The sequence below is a fragment of the Odocoileus virginianus genome, chromosome 26 (assembly GCF_023699985.2).
Source record: "Odocoileus virginianus isolate 20LAN1187 ecotype Illinois chromosome 26, Ovbor_1.2, whole genome shotgun sequence".
NCBI lineage: Eukaryota > Metazoa > Chordata > Mammalia > Artiodactyla > Cervidae > Odocoileus > Odocoileus virginianus.
Genome location: NC_069699.1, coordinates 44,473,951 through 44,497,415, shown reverse-complemented (window position 1 = coordinate 44,497,415; position 23,465 = coordinate 44,473,951). Strand labels below are relative to the sequence as shown.

At 51.9% G+C, this 23,465-nt stretch overlaps 2 protein-coding genes across 5 annotated transcripts in view; both read right to left on the bottom strand.

Moving 5' to 3' along the window:
• Nucleotides 1-98: 98 nt before the first annotated feature.
• MUSTN1 (musculoskeletal, embryonic nuclear protein 1) lies at nucleotides 99-1,550 on the bottom strand. Its single transcript, XM_020874268.2, has 3 exons — nucleotides 1,177-1,550; nucleotides 640-772; nucleotides 99-432 (listed from the first exon to the last, which is right to left on the bottom strand). Exons 1-3 carry the CDS (start codon nucleotides 1,183-1,185, stop codon nucleotides 326-328), a joined length of 249 nt encoding a protein of 82 aa, XP_020729927.1. The 5' UTR covers nucleotides 1,186-1,550; the 3' UTR covers nucleotides 99-325.
• Nucleotides 1,551-5,948: 4,398 nt separating this feature from the next.
• The window catches only part of STIMATE (STIM activating enhancer), a 52,375-nt gene continuing 34,858 nt past the window's right edge, over nucleotides 5,949-23,465 (bottom strand). The window contains exons 2-9 of one of the 4 annotated variants that reach the window (XR_002310017.2): nucleotides 20,853-20,901; nucleotides 18,953-19,048; nucleotides 15,588-15,709; nucleotides 10,731-10,843; nucleotides 9,644-9,721; nucleotides 8,711-8,860; nucleotides 8,115-8,285; nucleotides 6,557-6,647 (exon numbers count right to left, since the gene is read on the bottom strand). Coding sequence is in view for 2 of the 4 variants with exons in the window: in XM_070455939.1 (XP_070312040.1) it covers nucleotides 9,371-9,721; nucleotides 10,731-10,843; nucleotides 15,588-15,709; nucleotides 18,953-19,048; nucleotides 20,853-20,901 (731 nt within the window). In the remaining 2 variants the exon portion in view is untranslated. Of the gene's footprint in view, nucleotides 6,648-8,114; nucleotides 8,286-8,710; nucleotides 9,722-10,730; nucleotides 10,844-15,587; nucleotides 15,710-18,952; nucleotides 19,049-20,852; nucleotides 20,902-23,465 lie in introns of those variants that run through there. The other 3 variants (XR_002310016.2, XM_020874266.2, XM_070455939.1) reach the window with 3 other exon arrangements.

Below are 23,465 nucleotides of genomic sequence, written 5' to 3'. Positions count from 1 at the left end.
CGAGAGGGATGGAAAATGTGCCCCACACCTGCCCTGCCCTCCCCTCCCCTCCCCGGCATTTAGTGGCCATGGCCAGTGACCAACCAACACCCTGCAAACGCTGGGGCCACTTGGGCATTCTCTTTATTGGTGTTTTCCCAGGTGTGAGTGCAGAGTCCCTGGGCTGAGGGGCCAGGGCTGTGGGGCAGGGGTGGCATTCCCCAAGGCGTCAGGTGAGAAGGTGTGTTCTGGCATAAAAGAAAGAGTTCTTGGAAAAAAAAAAAGTTCTTGGGAAAAGTTCTTGTGTCGCAGTGGTGCCTGTGGTGAGGGGGGTGGCATGCATTTCTCAGCCAAAGACACTCTTGGCGGGTCCGGCTTTGGGCTTCTCAAACACCGTCTCAGCGCCAGTCCGGGCGCGGCTGAACACTGACGGGGCAGTAGAACCAGCTTGCTCTGTGGGAAGGATGGGGAGGAGGTGGGTTAGGGGCAGGGCTGGCTTCCTAGAGAGGAGAGGCCCCCTGTGTGGTAGGCGCCACCCCGAGCCCACAAGCTCTGAACTCTTAGAAAAAGGACCCATGGGACCCTCCCGTCCCCCAACCCATCCTCCTTCCCACAGACACACATCTGCACCCAGGCCCCCATCGTCCTGAGAACACTCACCACACTCCCGCATGACCTGGTAGGTCTTGGACTTGATCTCCTGGTTCTTGGTCAGGTTCCCTCGGGCCCCCTTCAAGTCCTCCTCCTTCACAGGGGGCCGCTTCTTCTTGATGGGGGCTTCCTGAGTGCCAGCCTCGGGGAGCCCAAGCCTCATCTTACAACCTGAGGCCTTGAGGCTGAGGGTCCTTTCCCACCACCACACCTTGGCCCAGACCCCTCTTCCCTGCTCACTTAACTCCAGCCAATTCAAGGCATCATTTCTCTTCCAGGAAGCCTTCCTGACTGCATGTCACACCCCCTACCCCAAGTCTCTGTCCTTTCCCCACAGACCAGGAGCTCTGGGGCCATGGCTGTCACAGCCCCATACCATCTGTCTGCCTGACCTCTCTGAGCCCTGGCCTTCCAGGGGAGGCAAAGCTTCCTGTGTTTATGCTCCAAGCTCACCTCAAGACACAGCTGCCAGAGTTGACAGCGTCCATCTCCCCCACCCCACCCCCAGCCCCTGGCACCAGCAGGCCCTGAGCTCGGCCCTCCTACCTGGGACATGGTGGGTGCTGTGGGGAGCTGCTCCCTGGCAGGTAGTGGCTGTGGAAGAGATTTAAGCAGCGCCCAGCCCTCTGGGGCTTATATAGTCTGCTTGCCTGTCCTGGGAAGTCACTCCCCCTCCTCTGACAGCTCCCCGATGATTCAGATCCACGCAGTGGCTGGCTTCACAGTTTATTCTTGGAGATGATAGGGGCTTGCTGAGCACTTCTGCCTGGGGGGCTGCAGTCCTGGCGACAGTAGACAGCTGGGGAGACCCCGTATCCTCGGGGACAGCTGATCTCTTGTGGGCAGGAGGCACTGGGCCTGGCAGCAACTTGTGTTTACGAATGCAGGTCCTGTAACATGCATGTGGCTGTCCGAGCTGTCTATCTGCGATAGTCCATCCCAGCGTGGGGGTGTCCCCAAGGAAAGGGAGGGCCTTGGGCCAGGGTGGACAGCTCTGAGCTTGTTTTTCTCTCTCTTCTACCCTTTCCCTGGATTCCACAGGAAAGAGACTTTCCAGCTCCACACGGCAGTGGGGCAGATGCTTCCTGCGTCTGCCGCTGGGGAGTGTGCTCACGGCCAGCTTGCTGAGCCGTCACAGTGCACTGAGAGCACACCCTGCACCTGGCTCCCAGGTGGAGAAACTGCGGCCAAGGGAAGCCTGGGAGCTGCCCCACCAACATTTTTGCTGATGCCCCCATTCTCTGTCCAGCTCCCAGTGTGAGTTTATTAGCAGAGGGACAAAGGAAGGGGCAAAGTGCCCAGGAAGGGCTGGGAGGAAACCATGAGGCGAGCTAAAGGAAACAGCACAGAGCCTCTGACTGAGATGAGGTCACTGAAGGGCAACTGGCCCAAGGACATTTAGGTTATGAGAGGGTGGGCAACAGTGAAGCTCCCTCCAGGCATACACAGAGGGACAGGGATCCTGAAGGTCACTTAACTCTCCTCTGCTAGTTTCAAACACCCCGTCCTTGAAAGGGAGACCCCCAGGGCACATGGCAGGACTCTGGGCCTGGGGTGAGGGTAGGAGTGGACATGGATGTGGACGGGTGCTCAGGGTCTGTCCTGTTGGGTCGAACATACCCAGGCTCCTTGTCAGTTTGTGATGGAGCATGTTTTTATCCTTGAAGGCTCCAGGCAGACGGAACCAACCAGGCACTGACGTTTGGCTACCTGGAACGCCTGTCCACTGCTGTCAGATCTCTAATTCCCCCTTGCCTGGCTCTGGGAGGCCAACGAGAGCCCTGCCAGGTTCCATCTGAGACGAGTGCTGACATGAGGAATGCCTTCAGACAGCCGCTGGCACGAATCCAGGACTCCAAACAGGGGCCAAGAGGCACTGAGGACAGGCCTGGCCTGTGCTGCTGGCTCCCGGTGCTTCAGTTCTGCCTCCACAGCCGGCGCTGCCCAGGGAGGCACTTGCCTTCCAGCCCTGCAGCCTCAGGAACAAGGATGCGGGATGTTCACGCCTTACACCCCATCTCTAAGGCACCACTCACTCACTCAGGGCGGAGGCAGAGGAGCTTTCACTCGCATTAGCAGGAAAGATGAAACGGCACGAGCATGTTTGTTTTTTTCCCCTTGGCAGGGTTTGGTTCCCACATCCACCATAAGGAGAGTCAGATTCATTCTCACTGTTTTCTGGGAAGAACTTTCTAACTCACTGGGGACAGTTTCTTGACCCCACCAAGCTGTTTCAACGCCACAGAACACACAACCAACAACCACAAGAGTGATAGTTTCTTTTTTTAGAAACTGTAATAAGATGTCAAACTTTATTGTAAACCATTTTACAGTATAAGTACATCGTCTTCCCTTTCATTTCAAAAATGTGTTTCTGTGACTCATAACACCACAAATTGAACCACCTCCACTGGGAGGCCATGGTTTGCTCACATAGGTCTGACTCCTAACAAACTTCATGAAAAGAGAAACCAAACTAAAACAACCCACCCACCCACTCAGGAGCTCAAGGGCCCTCCCCCAAAGCAAAGCCCTTCGGAGCTACCAATGTTTCACAGGGTAAAACAGACAGCTCTCTGCTCCTCGCTGGAAGTGTGTGAAACTTCTAAAGGTGAGCCCTGCACCCTCCAGGGTGGCTGCTCTGGCTGATGGCAAGTTCCCAGAGTCGTCGATGTTCACCTGGCTGCAAAACGGCCAGTGGATTGTCGTCTAGAGGGCAGAGTGAGATGTTGACACCTGCTGCTCCCTCCAGGCTCCTGGGGCAGCCTTTAGTCGGGGACTCTGGGCTGCAGCCTCTAGGCCCATACTGCCGAGGGGAAGAAGCAACTTGAATTTGAACCTTTACATATATTCCCTCTACAGGCATGGTCAACATTAACCCATGACTCCTTGTTGTCAGGAAGAGGCACAGGTTAAAGCTTGAGGCTGGAGGCTACCAGCGTGCCTGAAGGCTAATTAGTGGGACTTCACACGGTAGGGCCTTTGGACTGAGCAGACCAAGAAGCCACTGTTGCCAGGGATCTCATCAACATTCCTCCTTGCCACTGACAATGTCCCACTGGCAGCCAAAGGGAAAACGGGCAACGGTGGTCTCTTTCATTCAGACGATAGATGTGACAATTCTACTTCATCAGGTTACTTCCATCAGTTACAAGAAACTTGTTCCTGGCCTTCTTACAAGTTTCCATGAAGGGTGGCATGGCTGAGGTCCAAATTCAGACAAACCAGATGGACAGTGCACAACATCCAGCTGGTGTTCCGTGGCTTCTCACACATGATGACGCTTGCTCTGGGGCAGGTGAAGGGCTGCACCTCATAAGGCACCTCGGAGCAGTTGGAGAGAAAGCTTACCCCAGGAGGAAGGCCAGCTGGGAATTAAGTCCTGGCCACGGCCCACCATACCCACTGTCTTGGGACAGTGCACCACAGAAAAGCCCTCAGTAACCACAGGAGAACCGCAGGAGGCACTCCTGGGGGATATAAACTGTGTGCATGTACGTGTGCGTGTGACTGTGCACAGAGGGTAAGGCCAAGCATGCCAACGATGCCCTGTACAACTAGACTCCAGTAAATGTCCATGCCCTAGGTAGCCAGCTACCACACAACTGCTGCTCAGAGACGAAACTCCTTTGAAAATCAGGAAACAGGGAGAAACCACCACTTGCTCGCTACCTCTTGGTCCCCAAAACCTATTGCCCAGCAGGCACTGTGACGAGCAGATCATTTGGGATCTGTATAACCCAGCTCCATCCTTCACAGCCTGTGGGTCTCCTGCCCACTATTGCTGGTTTGGAAACATCAGGATCTCAAGACTGAAAGAAAAACTCAGATTCTGGGCTCAGAGAGGTGCGGGAAACAGCTGTGACCACAGGTTAATAAAAATGAAAGGTAGCAGGAGACAAAATAAGGTGAGTCAGCGATGCCTACCACCTATCAGGACCAGAGGCAGGCCTGGCCTTCCCGATGCAGGGCTGCCCACTAACACAGCTGGAGGCTGGAGCGGGGAGAGCATGGGATGAAAGCAGGGTGAAGGGAGAGTGGAGATAGGCTCACCTTCCTCTCCTGTGGCCACTGGCACCCACCCAAGCAGAGGCGCCGCCCATGGCAGTTCAGGTCCGGGCTCCTCTGGCCCTCCTGCTTCTGGACTCTAGAGAATGACAGGCTGAGAAGTCCTCTCCAAGGTTTGTGCCCTTACGGCCCACACAGGTGGGACTGCAGGAGGCAGAGGATAGATCCGGATGCCTGGTTTAACACTGTGGCTCACACGTCACAATTCAGACCCAACCTGCTTGAGTGAAACACATTGTTATGTAGGTCTAAAAGGAAGGTTCTGGGTGGTGTGGGCTCCCTGCACTGATCTCACTTCCAACTCGCACCTTTGCTACGAGGTTCTCTACTCCTAAACTTTCAGGCCGACCCTGGGCTGGGACAAAACACTGGGCTGCTTTGCCCTGCTGATCCCACAGCAGGCGAGTACCTGGGTCAGCCCATTCCACTGCCGGGCAGCAGACTCCCAAAGCCATGGGGCCTGTGCCCATTCTGAGGAGTGGGGGCCACAAGTTTAGAAAGAAGCACTTCATCCTGCCTGTGGATGCAGACAGCAAGCTCACTCACCTCCACCTGCCCCACCGTGTGCCCAGCCACCCTGCTGCTCTGGAGGATGTAAACAAGAGGATCTCATGGTCAGACAGGCATTCTCTAGACTGCTGCACAAGACAAGTAGACAACACTAGGCTGACAGGCACGGGGTAGCCTGAGAGGACGCTCCAAGAGGGGGGTCCAGAGTCTGGCTCTGCAGCTTGTACCATGGGAGGCGGGAAGGCCAAGTCTGCGTTTTAAACTTCGGATCTGGGGATTCTGAAGAGATGTAGGGAACAAACAGGAGTGGCCTTGGAGTCTCAGTTTCTCTGGACACAATATCCTCTTATGCTCCCTTTTCAGTCACATTTCACCAAGACTCTAACTTGCCAGCTGAAGTGCCAAGTGCCGCTGGGCCCTGGGCAGAGCCCTTCCTGCTCCACCCTCACAGGCCCTGGATCCACATTCGGACCAGCTGCCTCCTGCTCATGCCTGACCTCTGCAGAACCACTGGGTTTGCTGATTTCAGATAAGGGCCCACCTCCCTTCCTACTGGAATCATTTACCTCATCGGATCACAGATTACTTAACGATATTCCAAATAAAAAAACTCCCAACTTTTTCCTCCCACCAGTTCACGTCCCATGAAAGGCAAACAAACCCATTTCTTTGGGGGTAAAAAAGAGCTTTTAAATACAATAGTATGAAAATATAACTTAAACATATAAAAGTCAACAGCATACGGAAGACTTAAAAATCTATGTTTTGCCCATTAGTCCCATAGGAAATAAACACATACTCAAAAAACATTAACACTGTGACAGCTCATAAAACCAGCCATAGAAATCAATAGTTACAAAAGCCATTTTGAGTAAGAAAGCATCACGGTTCCAACTTGGTCAATGAGTAACTCAGCCCCCAGACATGTTCCGTCTTCACACTCCCCCCTGAAGCCCTGGCGAGAGGCTCCACCCGCGGTCCACGTGCAGGGAAGTTCTCATCCTCAAGGCCACCCGGCCAGACGTGGGACAGGGCTTCTGGGTCCCTCGCAACACCACTCGGGACGACAACACACAAACAAAACGCCTCGCTTGCATATTTGGTCAGTGTTTGTAGTGCAACTGAGTGGGGACCTCCAGCTGCCGCGTGGAGCTGGCGGCCTCCCTCCCCGGGTCACAGTATCTGGGAGCGGGCCGAGGCCGCGGGCGGAGTGGAGGTAGAAGAGGGGCAGAGAGAGGAGGGGAGGGAAGACACGGCTGAGCGACCCTTGGCTGACCGGCGGCCGGCCGTGGGCCCCCACCCGACCCTGGCTCGGGAATGCGTCATACAGGCAGCCCAAAGCGGTGCTTCTTTTTCTTCGCGGGCTTCAAGGGCGTCAGTCTCCGGAGGTCTTCCTCCACGTCCGACTCCTCCATCTCGTCATCAGCCGAGATCAGGATCTGAGTAGTGGAAAGGCATGGCCCTGAGTCACTGCCAGTGATGCCCTCTTCACCTGCCCACCCTGGACCCCCGTTTAGAGGGCCAACCTGGCCAGGAGGCCTCAAGTGTCAGGTTTATTAGCAGAGGGAGATGGGGAGGTCCCCCTTTACAGAGTGAGACAAGCTGTCCCTCACCCAACCTTGTTTACACCAAGTGCACCCACAGGTGCTGACACCAGTGCTGAGTGGACACGCCTCCCCTCTGCTCCTGTTTCTCCATCCAACCTCCAGCTGGGACCGAACCACCATCAGAGCAAACTTAGCATAAGGTCACACTGGCCAAAAAAGCCCAGTGTTGGCATATGGAGTCCCAGGTCCTTGAAATTGATTCAAATACAGCAAAAGCGCACTGAAAAGTCCCTTTTTGAAAGGAAAACACCTGTGGGGCACACACAAAGCAGGGCCATTTCAGAGTGGTTGCTATGAGCCAACCTCACAAACTGCTGAAGACAAACAGGAGCCCTCTGCTCTTCTGAGCCCCTAGAACAACATGGCCACACAGCTAGGGCACCTGGAGCAGACAGCATTCACTGCCCACCTGCATAGCTGCTCAGGCTTCGGAGCACTGGGGAAGGACAGGGACAGCCCAGGCTGAGATGGAGAGGCCCAGAGCACACCTGCACAGGGGCAGCTTATCTTCCTCCAGTGCAGGGTGCTCTCACCACCCTCTCTGCAGGGCTTCCTGCCTCTTGTCCCGGTCCCCTGATCGAGCACTCTCTCTGGCTCCCTATCACCTGTACAAGTGCGTGCCCATTCCACGCTCTGAGCTAACACCTTGCCCAGCTAGCTCAGACCTTGGTCTGTAACCCACTTCCTGTCATGCTATCGTACCCTCTGGAATACATGCTACTCTGGCCACAATGAACTTCACATTATTACCCAAATACCAAACCACAGGACCATGACGCCTCAGGAGCAGCTGCTTCTGCCTAAAACGTTGTTTGTCCTTCACCTAACGTTCACCATGTTCTTACAACCCGACAGGCCTCATGCCAGATTTGAGGGGCACCTAGAGAAGAGGCAGGCTTCCCCTCTGTCCTCCACCAGGGTGGTTTTCTTTTTTTGTTTTTCAAGGTGGTTTTCAAAGCGCTCTCCAGGATGCCCCAAGGGGCTAAACCAACTGTTCCAAGTTTTCGCAGGGTTTTGTCATTGCCTCAATCTCAAAACGGGCTTCCTTTGTGGCTCAGCTGGTAAAGAATCCTCCTGCAACGCGGGAAACCTGGGTTTGATCCCTGGGTTGGGAAGATCCCCTGGAGAAGGGAAAGGCTACCAACTCCAGTATTCTGGCCTGGAGAATTCCACAGACTGTGCAGTCCATGGGGTCGCAAAGAATCGGACACGACTGAGCGACTTTCACCTCAATTCACTTCAATCTCAAAACATATCACTGACTGCTAAGATGGGCTGTGCAAGCTGGCTATCACTTACCTCAGCTACAGGTGTGAAGGCCTCTCAGAGAAGACATCCTCAGCCATTTCTGTCACCCGCACCCATGGTGCCATGCACCTACAAGCCTGCCTCGGACACACAATCTTGCCTCCAGGCTCCTATTTATGGCCACCAATCTCCCTGAGGTCAAAACATTTCCACTTAGGGAACCTGAAAATAAGGGGAGATGAGGTTCTCCCTGGGAGGCCTGGCTCCCCCCACAGAAGTTTCCAGTCGGCTTAGCCAACACTTCCCTTGCTCCGGAGCAATGGGCAGGGATTCAAACGCCTTGATGCTTAAAGGATAACCACGCCCACTCATCCTTGCCAGCTTCCCTGGAACAATGCTGCTCCTCCCTTCCCTGTCTTGCTCCACCGATGGAGGGGCTGCTGGAAAAGGGCCACCCCTCACCAGACGCTTCAGCTCCCGGCCCGAGGAAGGACCAGGGGACAGCAGGAATGGGTCCCGGCTGGACAGGAGCTGTCAGCTTCCTCTCCCTCCCGCTGGTGGGGCTGTGACTCAGCATTCAAGAGACGGCCAGATTCGCACACAAGACCAGACCCTTCCTGGGTCAGCGGCACGAGGCTCGGCCCTACCTCAGACTCTGACTCCTCATGGGACGCGGCCCTTCGGTAGCGGACCTTGCTCCCGTTCCTCGAGTCCTGGTTGGCTCCTCTTTCTTCTAGCTTAGCTTTCGTCCTTCCCTTTCTCATGAGGAAATTGTCCACTACCCAAAACATCAAAGCCTGTGGGAAGAAAAATGCAGGTCACTCTGGGATAAGACACTTATGAAAGCAAAGGCAAGCAGCCCCCACACCCATCCTCCTCACCCCCATTCCAGATCACAGCGTTAAGAACTAGGGAGAGGGAGACATCATGCAGGCCCTTGCTCCCTCTCAGAAGTCAAGGAAGAGACTTCCAATCCCTGTGCCCTTACTTCAAGAGTTTCGCTCCAAGGGGTTCTCTGCTGGTGACTGAAGGGGATAGCCTGCTTCGGGTGTCCCACCAATCAGCAGAGCAGGGCCTGAACCAAGGTCTTTGGACTCCTGGTAGGGGCTCCTCCCCTGGGCTGAGTCGCTGGCTGGCACACCCGTCACATCTGTCACCCCCAGGTTCCTTTACCATTTCTTTCCTATTTCCTAATGTCTAGCCAGTGTGCTTCTGAGTTTCTCTAGGAGCGCTGTGATCAGGAAGTTTCTCCAGGAGCCCTGCGGTCAGGAAAATTCCTGACAGTCTTCATTCCTAATGGTCTTAATCTAGAAGTCACTGTTACACACGTGGCAGTTCCCTGGTAGGGAAGGCAGGACAAAGATTCCAGGACCCTCCAGTTTGCACAGAGGCCCTGGAGCAGGATCTTCATGTTGAGGAAGCAATCTGGATGTTTCTAGGTCTGGGGTGGGGATGAGAGTTGACAAATACTTGCATGAAGGCACCCAAGTGCTATAAGGTGTTTTCTCTGTCACAATTTTGAAAGGAACACAGGAAGGCATGGAGCAAACAGAGGTTAAGAAATGCAATAAGGCACTGACATTGACAAAGAAGGGGACAATCAGCATGACGATGGCCAGCTTCAAGTCTGGGTTTTCAATGGGATTCAACAGGGCCACCTGTAAAGAGAAGCAGAATTAGTGAGGTGGGGGGAAGATCACAAAGATCGTTTCCGGGGGGGTGGGGAGAGGCAGGGAAATGGCCCACGAGGCCCTGAGAGGAGGCTTTGCTAAGACACTCCCCTCAGAGCCCTGATGAGAACCGCACCTCACACCCAGGGCCACACAGTCCCCAGGCCTGACTGCCAACAAGGGACCCCTTTGGAGCCCACTAGGAGCAGGTAATCCTTGAGAAGCTTTCCCCTGCTGTGGATGTGAGAAGTGAAGGGAGGCTGGAGGCCGAAGGACTTTACAAAGTTGGCATAGGGTAGAGTGTGGGCTTCAGCAAGTTGGAGAGTAAGGTTGGTGGACAGTCTTTACAGACACTAGCAATGAGGCGCTGACCACTTTCTAATGGAAATCCTGCACACCAACCACCTCCTCAACAACAACAGCTCCCAAAAGCCTTAGTTTATTTTTTTAAAAAATAAAACTCGGCCATAAATAAAACCAAAGATCTGAGTTACTTTGGCTGGTTTCCTGTAGGCAGTGGAGGCTTATCTGCACAGCCCTGGGGCCAGAGGGCAGTGTTAGGAACCACAGGAACATGTGACCAGCCACTGCCTATGGCCCCAAAAGGCTTGATTAAACCACTGGCCAAGAGAGGTGAATGAGGAGGCACCTGCAGATGCAGAGACCATTCGCTGACAACACCTAACAGTTACCCAATGGCGTAGGCAACTGCAGGGCAGGGACTGTATCTTCATGGGCTTTACCTATTTCCAAGGCTTAATCTAGAGCAGATATGTATAAGGGAGGTAGAAGGATGCTATATGAAAAAGTGACAAGTTACTGCTTTTGATACATGGCCAGGAGCTGCCCCATCAGACCAAATCCAGGTACCTTCACGGAGTTAAAAAGAAAACCAATTTAGTTTCCCAACAGGGCTGGCATGGGGATTGGGGAAGGGGGGAATACTGTCTTTCTTGACATCTCAAGGAGTTGGTAAAGAAGGGAACAAGAGGCAAACCTTCTTCCACTGAAGTATTAGGAGGACGATGAAAACGACAGATTTTTCAAAAATCATGATCACAATGTAAAGGGCACATTGTCCAACCCAGGCTCCGCACTGCAGAGGGTCTCCTGCAGGGAGAGAGGGCTTGGTCACTCGGGTGGTCACTCGGTCACCCCCACTCCCATCACCCACAGCTCCCATGAACCCTCAACCCCCACCACACCCAAGAGCTCCTATATGAGCCCTCCAGAGCACCAAGAATCAGCTTGTCTTGAACAAACAAAAATCAGAGAATTCCTAATTTGGAGATACCAAAGTGGCCTTTCTTTTAAGAGACTCTAAGATATAATTACAAGGCACTAAAGTTAGTAAGTGCCCATTGCTGGGGCTGAGAAAAGCTGGCTCTTTTTGTCCACTGGCAGCAAAAGCTGTGTTAAGCAAGACTGCTATTATTATCCATTGTTGATGTTTCCAGTGGCTGTGGTGCTACCCATCCTCTCCCCATCCGCGAGCAGGCTAAGGTTTCTGAATCAGGAAGGCAGCAAACAACCTCTTTCTTTGCCTCTCACCCCTGTCCCACTTCTGCTGCCATTCCCCACTCCCCCTCACTTTCCTGCTGCCCTCAGCCCTGAAAGTAAGAAACCTGACTCTGGGGGGTATTCAGATTTTGTCTAGGGGCACCCTAAAACTCCCTGGACTGGGGACAAGGAAACAAAGAGAGAAGCCCCCCAAGTAAGGAGGCTGTGACAAACGTCTGTCTGTGATCCCGTCGGTCACTGAGATGAGAAAAAGAAGAGGCCAGCAGTCCACACTGGGGGACACTTGGCTCCTCAAGCGCCTCCAGAATGATTCAAAAGGGCAGATGAAGGGTGGAGGACCCCTCCAGTGAACATCCTCCATCTTCATGAGATGGGCCTCTGGGGAGCCACACACCTTCAGCGCAGGAGACCCAAGGCGGGGCAGGGGGTTTATGTGCGCCTCAGCCACTCTGGAAGCCCTACTGGAGCTGCTTGATTACAGTGGCCAGGAGGGGGCTAGAGAGTAACTGCAGAGAAGACAAAGGCCCCGACCCAGGCCCCCAGAGGGATCTCTGGCTTCTGTTTCCAGTGTCCACAGCGATCCCTGTCTGGGGATGGCTGCCGGCAGTCCCCAGGCCAACCCGCTCTGCGTGGTGGAGCCCCAGGGGAAGCCTTCCACAGCCATAATGGACACAACCCCAGGCCATTCCCTTTTCTGGAAAATCTCGGGAGAAGTGCACAGAAAACATGCAGAAAGACCTCAGTGTGTCTCCTGCAGTGTCCTATTTACTTTCACTTTTGGGTAAGGCACATTTGAGCCAAAAAGCCATTTCAGAAGCACAATCTCTCCTAACTAGGTTTTTACTGGAGTTTTGTAATCCTTTCGGTAAACTATCTGACGTTATTGAGGAAAGTTCTCAAAAACAGCAGCTCAAAATACTTGCTAAAAACCGTTCAGTGAAATGGGGGATGGTCAGACAGAAGCACCAGTAGGACAGACAAATGAACTGAGACTAGTGTGTTTAAAAGTCAACAAGACAAGTGGTAACACATTTAATATCAAACAAAAATCTACTTGCATCATGCTCACCCCATCTGCTCTAAGTCTTAAGTGGCAACAAAAGAAGAAAACGTTTTTCCTCCCGTTGTCCTCATGCTACCCCCTGAATTTCACTGCTTTGAGTTTCAGAGTCACCCCCCTTAGCTGCAGCTGCCTTTTTTTTTTTTTTTCAGCGTAGATGCCTGAATAAGAAAGTTTTAAAGCAAAAAAAGAAAAGTCACATGTGACCCCACTATCACAGACCATGTCCCCTGAGCATCCAGCACATAGCCACATAACCACCAGCACATGCACTGGTTTTTCTGATTTGTTTCATTTGAGAGTCTTTCTGGCATTCCCCGCAACCTCATCTTTCAAGAAGAGACAAGCCAGGCATTCTCGTGTGCCCTGCTTTTTATTACCACACTGGACACCCTCAGGTACTTGGGTGTTTTTGCTGGATTATTTCTTCAGGATAAATCATGGGAATGGGACCAAAAGGATGGAACTTGTCTGTATGTAGAGATGCTTCCAGAGGAGTACTGGGACAGGGGCCGGTGGCAGGGCCCAAGCAATAGGTGCCCGAGGGACACAGACTGTTTCCAGGAATTCTGTCAGGGGAAGAGCAGCCTAGTCTTCAGACTGCGGACCCCTCTCCCTGAACCTTGCCTTATCCCTCAGGGCTGCGTGGTCTATTCCCCACATCCCATGCTTTCCTTAGTAAGTTCACCTTCTCTTCTAGGGATCACAGGAATACCCAGAAAACAAGCCCCTCTCCTTCACTAACCTGAGAAGCGAGCTCTGGGCCCTGCTTGGAACCACTGCCTCAAGTGGATAGGCCAGTTAACAGGTACAGTAGGGAGAATAATGTCCACACCCTAATCCCCAGAACCTGAGACTATGCAGCTACTGTGCAGAAGGGAATTAAGGCTGCAAATGCAATAACAGTGACTAAGCTGACAAGATGGGAAAAGCATCCCAGCCTATCCAGGTGGTCCAGTAATCACAAGGGCACTTCAGAGTGGAGGAGGTGTGAAAGGTCAGAGAGATATATGAGAGGAACTCAACCTGCGGTTGTGTGTATGTATGATCAGTTGCTCAGTCGTGTCCAACTCTTTGTGACCCCATGGACTCTAGCCAGCCACTGTCCTCTGTCCACAGGATTTTCCAGGCAAGAATACTGTAGTGGGTTACCATTTCCTACTCCAGGGGATCTTCCTGACCCAGGTATCAAACTCGGGTCTCCTGCATTGCAGGAGGATTCTTTACCACTGTGCCACTTGGAAGCACTCAACCTGTGGTTACTGGCCCTGAAAATGAACAAAGGGGCTACAAGCTAAGAAATACAGTCACCGTCTAGAATCTGGACAAGGTCAGGAAACAGGTTCTCTTTATAGAGACTCCAGAAGGAACCAGTCCTGCTGACAAACTGGCTTTAGTCCATGAGACCCTTTGTCAGACTTCTCCACTACAGATAATACATTTGTGTTGTTTTAAGGCAATAATTTTGCAGTAATCTGTTACAGTAGCAAAAGAAAATAATAAAAACAGGAATCAGGTATCTGAGAATAGCCACTGTCCTTCCTCAGCCTGGGCAGGGAGGACCCAGATGGTCCTTGATAAAGGGTAGCTTCACCTGGAAATACCCTGGCTTGAAGACTCTGGTTCCCAAAGGCAGGGGGTGGGATGACCCAAGGGCAGGTGGCAAAAAAGAGGTTCAAACAACCACTGCTACCTTTTTTCCATCTCTCTTAGGGATGCAAACAAAACACACTGGTAACAGGTACTACCATAATTTCCAGTGTATCGGGACCAGGCCTGGTCTCCACTCCCAGGTCACTGAGCAGCACGACTGGGTACGAGTGGCTCTCCTGTAGCACCGCTCAGCTATAGCTGACTTTTGAGAGTCCTGCCTTCCAGGAGGGATCTCAACAGCAAAGACGATCTGAGCACTGTTCTTGGAGCTGGTGGGAGGATCGGGTATCCCAGTGTAGCAGCCAAGAAGCCCTCCAAGCTGTGCACTGCCTGGGTGAGCGTCACTCAACCCCTGTGGGTGCCTATCCTATAAACGAGGATAATGCCACTTTGGTCCACATGCGCGTGGTCCATTTCTGTCCTCCATGCTAAGGAATCAATGACTTGGAGCTTCTCCGCAGGGAAGACCCTGAGCCACAGAGGAATATGCTGTGTGTCGGACACTATCTTAAGTCAGTGACTCATCAGGCATCAAATAACGAGGCTAAGAAAAGCCCTCCCCTGAGCTCACCTCCCATCAATGGAGACAAACAATTACTTAAGACTTCTAGAAATACCCCAGGCACTCACAGCCAGCTCCAGGAACCGGCTCTCCCTTTAAATGCCAGTCTCTTGTGGGTCCTCCCCATCTTGGCCCATGTGCCCCTCACGACAAAGGTTCCACTGATGCCGTGCCCACGAATGGGAGCTCCTGGCCACAGACAGCAGGGCCCGCTGTGAAGGTGGGAGAGAGGTGGATTCCCAGAACGGGGCAAGGATCAAAGAAACCCCTCTCACCAGCAGCCCTTCAGGCCACATCCAGCTCTTTCTCTGCGGGTAGTAAGTAAAAGGCACCCTGTGTGCACTTGGAGCCAGCACGAGGGCAGCTTCCTACCAACGCTGTATCCCCAGGGTCTGACAAGACGGAGTGGGTCAACACTGCGCCAGTATCCACAGGCCACCTGCTCTAGGCTCGGTCTCTGTGAGTGAGGATGCCCCTAGTGTCCCTGGTGACTGTACATGCGGGATGCCAGGTGGGGGGCTGGCCCATGGTCAGGCAATGGCAAGGTGACTTGGCCCTGGGGTGGGGGAGGGACACTCCAGTCCTGATCTTGTGAGCTCCGGTAGTGGAACGGCCTAGTGACAGGACAAGTACAAACATGCAGCAGAAAGAAGAGCAGCTCCAAGCTTAGAGCCACCCCTGTCTCTGCAGCAAGGCGGGCAGGTGGTGCGAGCCCGGTGGGAAGCATGGCGGAGGAAGGTGGCCTTACCGCCCCGCAGGTAGGGCTGCTGGTGCCCTCTGCTGGAGGAGGGTCCTGCCCCGTCCCTGTCTCAAGGGTGAACCCTATGGTTCCTGCCAGCAAGGCTGGGGACTTGGCAGTGAAGTGGGCACCTACCCACCTGCCTCACATAGGAGGGTGGAGCTCAGGCTCCAGAACCAGCCTCTCCACCACAGAGGATATAGCCAGCTGCTCCCAAACCTTCTCCAGCCCAGTGGCCTGGAGGGCTGTACAGGGCAAGGAGCAGAGCCCCTCCAGGAAGATCCCTCCACACTCCTGTCCGGTGTCCATGCTACATTACCATATTCGCCAAAACGCAGAGACTCCCACTGCTGCCACTCCACCAGGACACTGACGGCGCGCACGCCCGCGTAGATGAGGAGCATGCCCACGGTGGCGTCCAGGAGGAAGTTGATGAGATACCTGTGAGGAGAAGGCACCACGGCACCGTCAGGAAACACCACCTGGGGAGCCACTACCAGGGAGCCAGGCCCCACATGCTTCTTGGGTCAAGGTCAAGGCTGGGGACCCGGCCCTGTTTGGCCCTGCTCTGGGAGGGGGAGCCTCCAGCGAGCCTGTGCGGGGGAGGCTGTCGGGGTCACTTCCGGAAGCCTAGAAAGGCCTCCCAACCCAGGACAGTGCCCTGCTCAAGGAAGGTGGGAGAGCAACAAGAGACTCAGAAGACCTCAAGTGTTCCTGCCAAACAGAGACTGGGACAGAGTGACTGAGAGCAGCCAAGGAGGCTGGTAGGAAAACAGAACTTAATTGACAAAAATAGTTTGTTCCACAACTGCTCACTCCCTGAAGGCCCAGCCCTCCCAAGGCCCTGAGACAGTGCTGCTGCTCAGGGCAGGGTGGGTAACGGCCTCTGGGATTTCTTAGACCAAAACGGGCAAGGCCACGTGCCCTGTACTTCACGGCCTGCCACAGAGGCAAGCACCAGCAAATAGCTATGGAAAGGGCAAGATGATGCAGGAAGGAGAGGAGGGTCCGAAGAGTATGCCCACCCTGACCTCTTGTTCTTGTGGGGTCTGTTTCTATCTGTCCAACACACATCTCTTCCCTCACTTGGCCCCTTGCCCACTAGCCCTCCTTTGAGGGCCCTGAACACAGGATCTAGCTCTCTAGACAAAGCAGGACATAAGCAGTCATGGGGTCAGGTGCCCTCCTGGATGCCACATAGCTTGGAAACACCCCAGAGAAGCTACAGATACGACAGACTAACTGCAGCACTTCCAAGTTGAGAGGCTTGAGATACTTAGGCAGTCCCACGCCCCTACCCCGAGGCCTGGCTTCAATAACGTGCACAGTACTCTGAAACCCAAGGGAGCAACTTGGAACCAGCGTCCTGGGGTGGTGGGGAAAACAGAGGGAGGGGACAATGGCCTTTTCCTCCTGCCTGTCTTTCCTCTTTAAAATCACAAGGGGTCACTCTCAGACCAGAGACTAGAGACAGCGTATGGACTGCTTCCCAAGCAGTCTGTCCAAGGTCACACTGAGCTCCGGCCCTAGGCTAACGCTGCCCTCATGCTTAGACCACACTGGTTTCAAGTGGTTCCGACATCTGGGACCCATCCTGAAAATATCAAGAGTACCTGATACAGATGTATGTATTACTTCATTCATTCCCTCACCAAACACTGATTCCAGCCTACTATATACCAGACCTTGGGAACACAGACAGGAAGCTCTAGACCCTCCCCTCAACACAGGCAAGACTGGCAGCCAAAATGGTAACCTGTGGGCCTCAGACCAGAATGGGTTCAAATTCCCACTCCATCACTCTTGAGCTGTGTGAACTCAATTAAGTTATAAAAATTTCTCTGCTTCAATTCTCTAACTGTAAACTGAGGAAAATCAAAATATCTATATTGCAGGGCTGTTATGAGGATCCAATGAGTAAATATAGGTGAACAGAGTCTGCCACGTAATAGGTGTTACAGAGATGAGCTGTTAGAATCCTAGCCCCTGAGACGTCACAAGGACCAAACTCCCACCCAGAGCAGTACCCCCAGCACAGGGAACCTGTCGCCACAGGGAGCAGCTCATCCTCCTTGAAGTTTCTCCTCTCCCTGAACTGACTGGTTTCCCTTGTAGATATGCAGAAACCCAAGATGGCCCAGGTCCAGCCCAACCCTTCCCCCACCTGTAAACAGTCACAGGGCAAAGCAAGGATGGTGGGGCTGGAACAGATCCCACTCCGGCACTCACTCTTCCACAGGCCAGGCACTCTCTCTCCTGCTCTGCCTGCCTAGTCTCTCCCCAACAGCTTTTTGACCAACTGCTGGAGTTCCACATCTTTCCCAAGCTCTAATGACAATATCCTCTGATTGAGCTACTAACATCTTCACTGATAAGTACCCCAGTGGCTTCCAATGGTGCCTGGACCCATCATCTCATGAAACCTTTGCATTGATCCTGGGGATCTGGATGAGGAAACAGAGGCTCAGAGAAGTTGAGCGGCCTTTCGACAGCATGGCTTCCTGAGATCTGTCAGCAGCTAACATCCCCTTCTCCATCCTGGCTGTGATTCAGTTTGTCAATGACCCACAATGACCACAGTGGGACCAGGAGATAGGGTTCCTCACCACAGGGTGAGCAGCTGGCTCTCAGTGTATCTCAGCCAACCAAGATGGTTCAGCAGAGGATGACACGAGCTTGCTGCTGGGCTCAAGGACTAGAAGGAACAGGCCCTTTCCTAACCAACTCCCCTACAGACAATCCCCCTTCCAGCTCCCTGCTTTGGGACTACACCCAAACGATGAGAACCTATCCAGGTCTTCAGGAAAAACCCTGGGGAGGGAAGACTTTACAACTTCCTTCTGAGTCTGGACCTGGACTAAATCTCAGAATTGCACACTGTCACCAAACAAGAGAAGCTTAAAGGAATCTTCTAGTCAAGATGGTCTTAAATATACGCTAAATCTTTTGGCAAGGGTCTCACCAGCCCTCCAGCCTGCTCTCCCTCAGAGGCAGGGCAGGGCAGGGCTGGGGGGCATTCCAGAGGCAGGGCAGTGCAAGCAAAGGCGCAGAGGAAGGAGGCAGCTGGTGGGCTTGAGGACCACCAGGAGCAGCCCAGCATGGCTGGAGCACCAAGTCTGAGCAAGGAAGGCAGCAGATGGAGCCAGGATAAGGCAGGGGAGCGACCTTTTCCATTCCATGGCAGTGCTGGAGTGTTGTTAGCAAAGAGGTCAGGTGATGAGGTCCAACTGGGGTTTTAGGCAGATGACTCTGGGGGTTGTGTGGAAGGCACATTGACTGCACTGACAAGGTGGAACCACTCATGGTCTTCAGGTCAACTAGGTCAATGGTGGTCAACAATGGCTCTGACCCCGAGTGGCTGACACAACAGAGAAGCCCGTGTGTCTTGTTTCAGCACAGTCATGCCTTCCAAGCTGCTCTGCAAGGTCTTCTTGGAAACTGGGAGACATAAGGGCACTAGGAGGCCAAGGGACAGAACTTAGGTTGATAAGCAGAAAGCCAGTACACAGGGCCACCATCACTGGGCAAAACTCTAACACTCAGCATGCACATGACGATCTCTCAGAGGGGAACAGGGGATGAAGGGGAATTGTCCCCTCCCCAAGCCAAAGGGAACATGACTGGCAATAGAAGGAAAGGCATGGAGGGCCAGGTGATGTTTGCACTCAAATACAGTCCACTTACAGTGAACAAGGGTCCTCTTCATTGAGATCTGCTAGGTATACGTTTGCAAAATGGATGAACAGCATTCCTATGGCTTGTTTGGAAGTGTCTAAAAACCTGTACAAAACAGAATCGTCACTTGTTATCACTCTGACAGGAGGGTAATATCCAATTTGGGGAAAATGTTAAGTAACAGCTGCTGGGGAGACTCCACCTTCCAATTGCTAGTCCCCTCCTCTGGGGGCGCTAGTACTAACTCTGGCTTGGCCTTTTGGCTACCTTTCAAAACCACCAGTAACAGTGCGTCCCTGAAAGGCCTCTCACTGATAACACAGATTTAAACACACAAAACACATTTAAAATATGTGTCTCTACCTTTTTGTTACTTCAAAACAAAACGCTAGATCAAAGCTTTGGATGAGGTCCAAGGTGCTTCTACTATAAAGAGCGCCCAACTGACTTCACAACTGCATAAACTCAATGACATGCAAGCTTAACAAGACTTGCATGAATCCAGCACTACTGCCAGAAACCTGAGCAACCTTCAGATGCTGCAGCTTAAACAATGGGCGGGACCCAGGTGGACATGCGGTCCTGTGAAGGGTCTGAGGATAGATACTTTAGGCTGTGAGGGTCATCACATTCTGCGTGACTATGCACTCTGCTGCTGCAGCGCAAGGGCAGCCAGGGTCACTAGAACCCCAATGACATTTTTACTTGTGGAGACAGACAGTGGCCAGGTTGAGGCTGTGGGCTATAACTTGCCAATCCCGGGATAGAGGAGAGGAGTTTTAGAAAAGAAAAAACAAGTTCTGTAGTCTCTGGGACACATGGCAGGAGCATGGTGAAGACAACATGGGCCCTCAGCCTCTCTTCAACCATGAGCACTTGAGGACCACTTGCAGTCCATGGCTGAGGGCCCTCTGGATTGTGGCTGCTTCTCTCAGCCTCCCAGGCTGGGCCTTCAGAACTGGGCAGGCCACTGACGGGATGATGGGCATGGGACTCAGGGCTGGAATGGACCTAAGAGATTATCCAGACCAACCCTGCAACTGAGGTTTGAAAATCATTTCCTAAAATCATGGTAAAGTAGGAGCTGCCAAAGGGGACCATGTGGAAAACTCAACTCCACGTTCCCCCAGGCCTCCTGCCCAAGCTAGATACTCAAGACTTGAGAGAAGATTATCAACATTCAGAAACAATGTACTGAAGATCAATCAAGAGTACGGCTAAAATGTACAGTAAAATGTAAAGGGCCTTCACCATAGAGATTTCTCACAAGTTTTCTTTGGAGGGAAAGTTGCTATGGTTAGGATGGGTGCAAGAACGACAGCTTCTTGAGGGCATCGTGTTGTCCTGAGGAGCTGCCTGTTGCCTTGTGAGTAATTTAAGTTTTTTGGAGTTTTGTCTTTGGAGGCTATGTCTGAGTATTTCACTAGCATATTTAGAAGGAAAAACTGCTGCCACAAGGTCATCCTAGGATTAAGAAAGACTATAGTTTTGACGAGAGGAGCATATACACGGTACATTTGACTTATCTCCACATTTGGATTACTTTTTTGCTCACACATTGAGAATTCAAGGATTTAACATAGTCCGTTGACAGGGAGACATAACTAACAAAGCCTGCAGTGTGGACAGACACATCTGTGTCATCTTCCATTTCCTAAAACTGGACAGCAGAGTGATGACAGAAGCACCACCATCTGGCTGTCACTAACCCTATCGTGGGCTCAACATATATCTGGAGAAACAAAAGTACTTTCATATTATGCACAGCTCGTGATGATAAACCAGACTAATGGATTTCAACACTTTATGCTATGTATAACTGCTCACATTCCATGCCCCCTCCACCTCCTCAAAAAACCTCAAAATAGTCAAAAGTATTCTAGGAATGAGTTAATATTTAAATACCCACCATATCCTCCATGGTCGTCTTTCATGCTTTGGTTCTCTGAAGCGTTTGACTAAAGGGGAATAAAAGAGCAGATATTCAGTAGCTTGCCACAGTTGATAAGGAAGCAAAGTGCCTTTAATAAGCTGGGGATCCTCAGCACACTCAGTGTTCATACCACTGAGTCAGGGTACTTGCTCAGGCTTCCCTGGTGGCTCAGATGGTAAAGAATCTGCCTGCAATGCAGCAGACATGGGTTCCAACCCTGGGTCGGGAATATCCTCTGGAGAAGGGAATGGCAACCTACTCCAGCATTCTTGCCTGGAGAGCTCCACGGACAGAGAAGCCTGACAGACTATAGTCCATGGGGTCACAAAGAGTTAGACACGACTGGGTGACTAACACTTTAATACAGCAGGTAACCTGGAAGACAGGCTGAGCAGGAGCTAGAGGAGGGAGGGTCCTCAGTGCCAGGCCATGGAGCCTGGAATGAATTCGGCAGGAAAGGAAAAGCCAAGGAAGAGAGCTCAACAGAGGCAAAGACACAGAAAGATACAGAGGTGGAAAACCGCCTCTGAATGGTATAGATGGTGGCTTTTCAAGGGCAGGATAGACTGGCAAAGCCCCAGGAAACAGGCAGGGGCCCTCCCAGCCCAGGACAGCGGGGGCAGGGTGCTCATTCAGCAACAGCCTAACCACGATGGATGGCAAAGGGCTCCCCAGACTGACATCTTGACCTCAGGCGGGTCTGCAGACACAACCGCTTATACAGATGGGAGCAAAAATGTTCTAAGTGCCCTGTCCTCCGCTGAAGCCCCAGGCAGGCTATTTCCACAATGACTCGACTAAAACAAACAATGCAAGTGCCATATATATGGGGTTTTCCAACATAAAGTACTGAGGAAGAAATAGACGCGATGGTAGCATGAAAGAATCGACTTCTGGCAGAGTCCCAAGCTGCAGTGAGGATACACAAAGAGGAAAGAGGCAGTGAGGGAGAAACCGGTGCCGAATCAATAAGCCCTACTTCTCTAAATAAATACAGGCAGCCCCCAGTCTGCAAAGCAAGGATTACCTAGCCACATAAAAGAAACTTCTGGTGTTTTTAGAGACATTTTGATAGACCAAAAAGCAAGTGAAACTGTGAGGAGCTCTGTCACCCCACTGACTTCTCAGATCTAAAACATCAACAAGGCCTCGGAATCTGGAGTTTGAGGGAGGCCCAGAGGTTCAGTGAGCAACCTCCCGGCTCACTGAAGGGCTGGGGGCTCAGGAAAGAGAGGTGGAGGGAGCTGGGCCAGGACAAGCCGTCTGGAGGGAAGGCCCACAGGCAGGACTGGGGTACCTCCTGCTCATTTGCTCGTCTCCTCAGGGGAATCTGTCCCTAACAGCATAAAATAAGGGATGTTAAAACAACCAAAGAGAACACCCTCATTCTTGGGAGACATGCTGAAGCACCAGAATGGGTGCAGTGGTTTAGGGGGAAATTATGTTATCTATACTAATTATATATAATAGATATATCATAAATGGTATAATTTATAATGTGGAAGCCCTATAATTATACATGATAAATAAAACAAATGTAAGTGATGATTCTATATTAAGTATTTGTAATTCTACTGATATGATATATAAAAAATAAAAAGAAGCAAATACCATGTTATGGGCCAAACTGTATTCCTCCTCCCACATGCCCAATTCACGTGAAGAGGTCCTAACCTCCAGACCCCCAGAATGTGACTATTTGCAGATGGGACCTTAAAAAAGATAATAAAGGTAAGACAAGGTCACATGGGTGGGCCCTAACCCACCATGCCTGATGTCCTTATAAGGAAAGATTAGGACACACACAGACAGAAGGGTGGACCATGAGAGGACACAGTGAGAAGACAGCCACCTTCAAGCCAAGGAGAGAGGCCTCGGGAGAAATGAAGCTGGCCAACACCTTGACCTGAACGTTCACCCTCTAGAATTGTGAGGAAAAAATCTTTGTTGTTTAATCCACCCATTCTGTGGTAGTTTGTTCTGGCAGTCTTAGCACACCAATACACAGGGCAACACAGTAATTGGTAAACCTAGAGGAAGGACGTTTCAGTATTCATGAAATCGTTATTGAGATGTTTTCCATGGGTCTAGCATTTTCTGAGATAAAAAGTTGGGAGGAAAACACACTCTAGAAGATTGAACCAGTGCCTGCATTCACAGGGCAATCTGGCATTAACTATCAAAACTGTTGATGCCCACAGTCCCTTAACTTGCAGTGCATGGCCAGGTACATACTATACAAGTCTTGCTGCAGAATGTGCCAAGATACACAGGTCTTCACTGTAATACTCCCGTAACAAAAGCCCAGGAAGAAGCCAACACCATCAACAAGGGATCAAGTATATACATCACATTACGACACAACACCAGGCCGTTGCTAGAAACAAGGTATGTCTGCATGGATTAATATGGAAAGATTAACAAATTATATTAACAAGTAACAGAATACCTACCATGATTCTGTTCAGATCCATGTTTTAAAAATATACATTCATGCTGATATTACCCATGGGTTATTTTTTCCCTAGGATTAATGTTAAGTGACTGTTAACAAGGGCTCCCTTTGATGAAAGGAATTATGGATCAGGG

Bases quoted from the DNA above. Each gene is read 5' to 3' on its own strand.
- MUSTN1 (XM_020874268.2), bottom strand. The intron at 433-639 runs GTGAGTGTTCTC...TCCTTCCCACAG, and splicing joins CCAGGTCATGCGGGAGTGTG to AGCAAGCTGGTTCTACTGCC.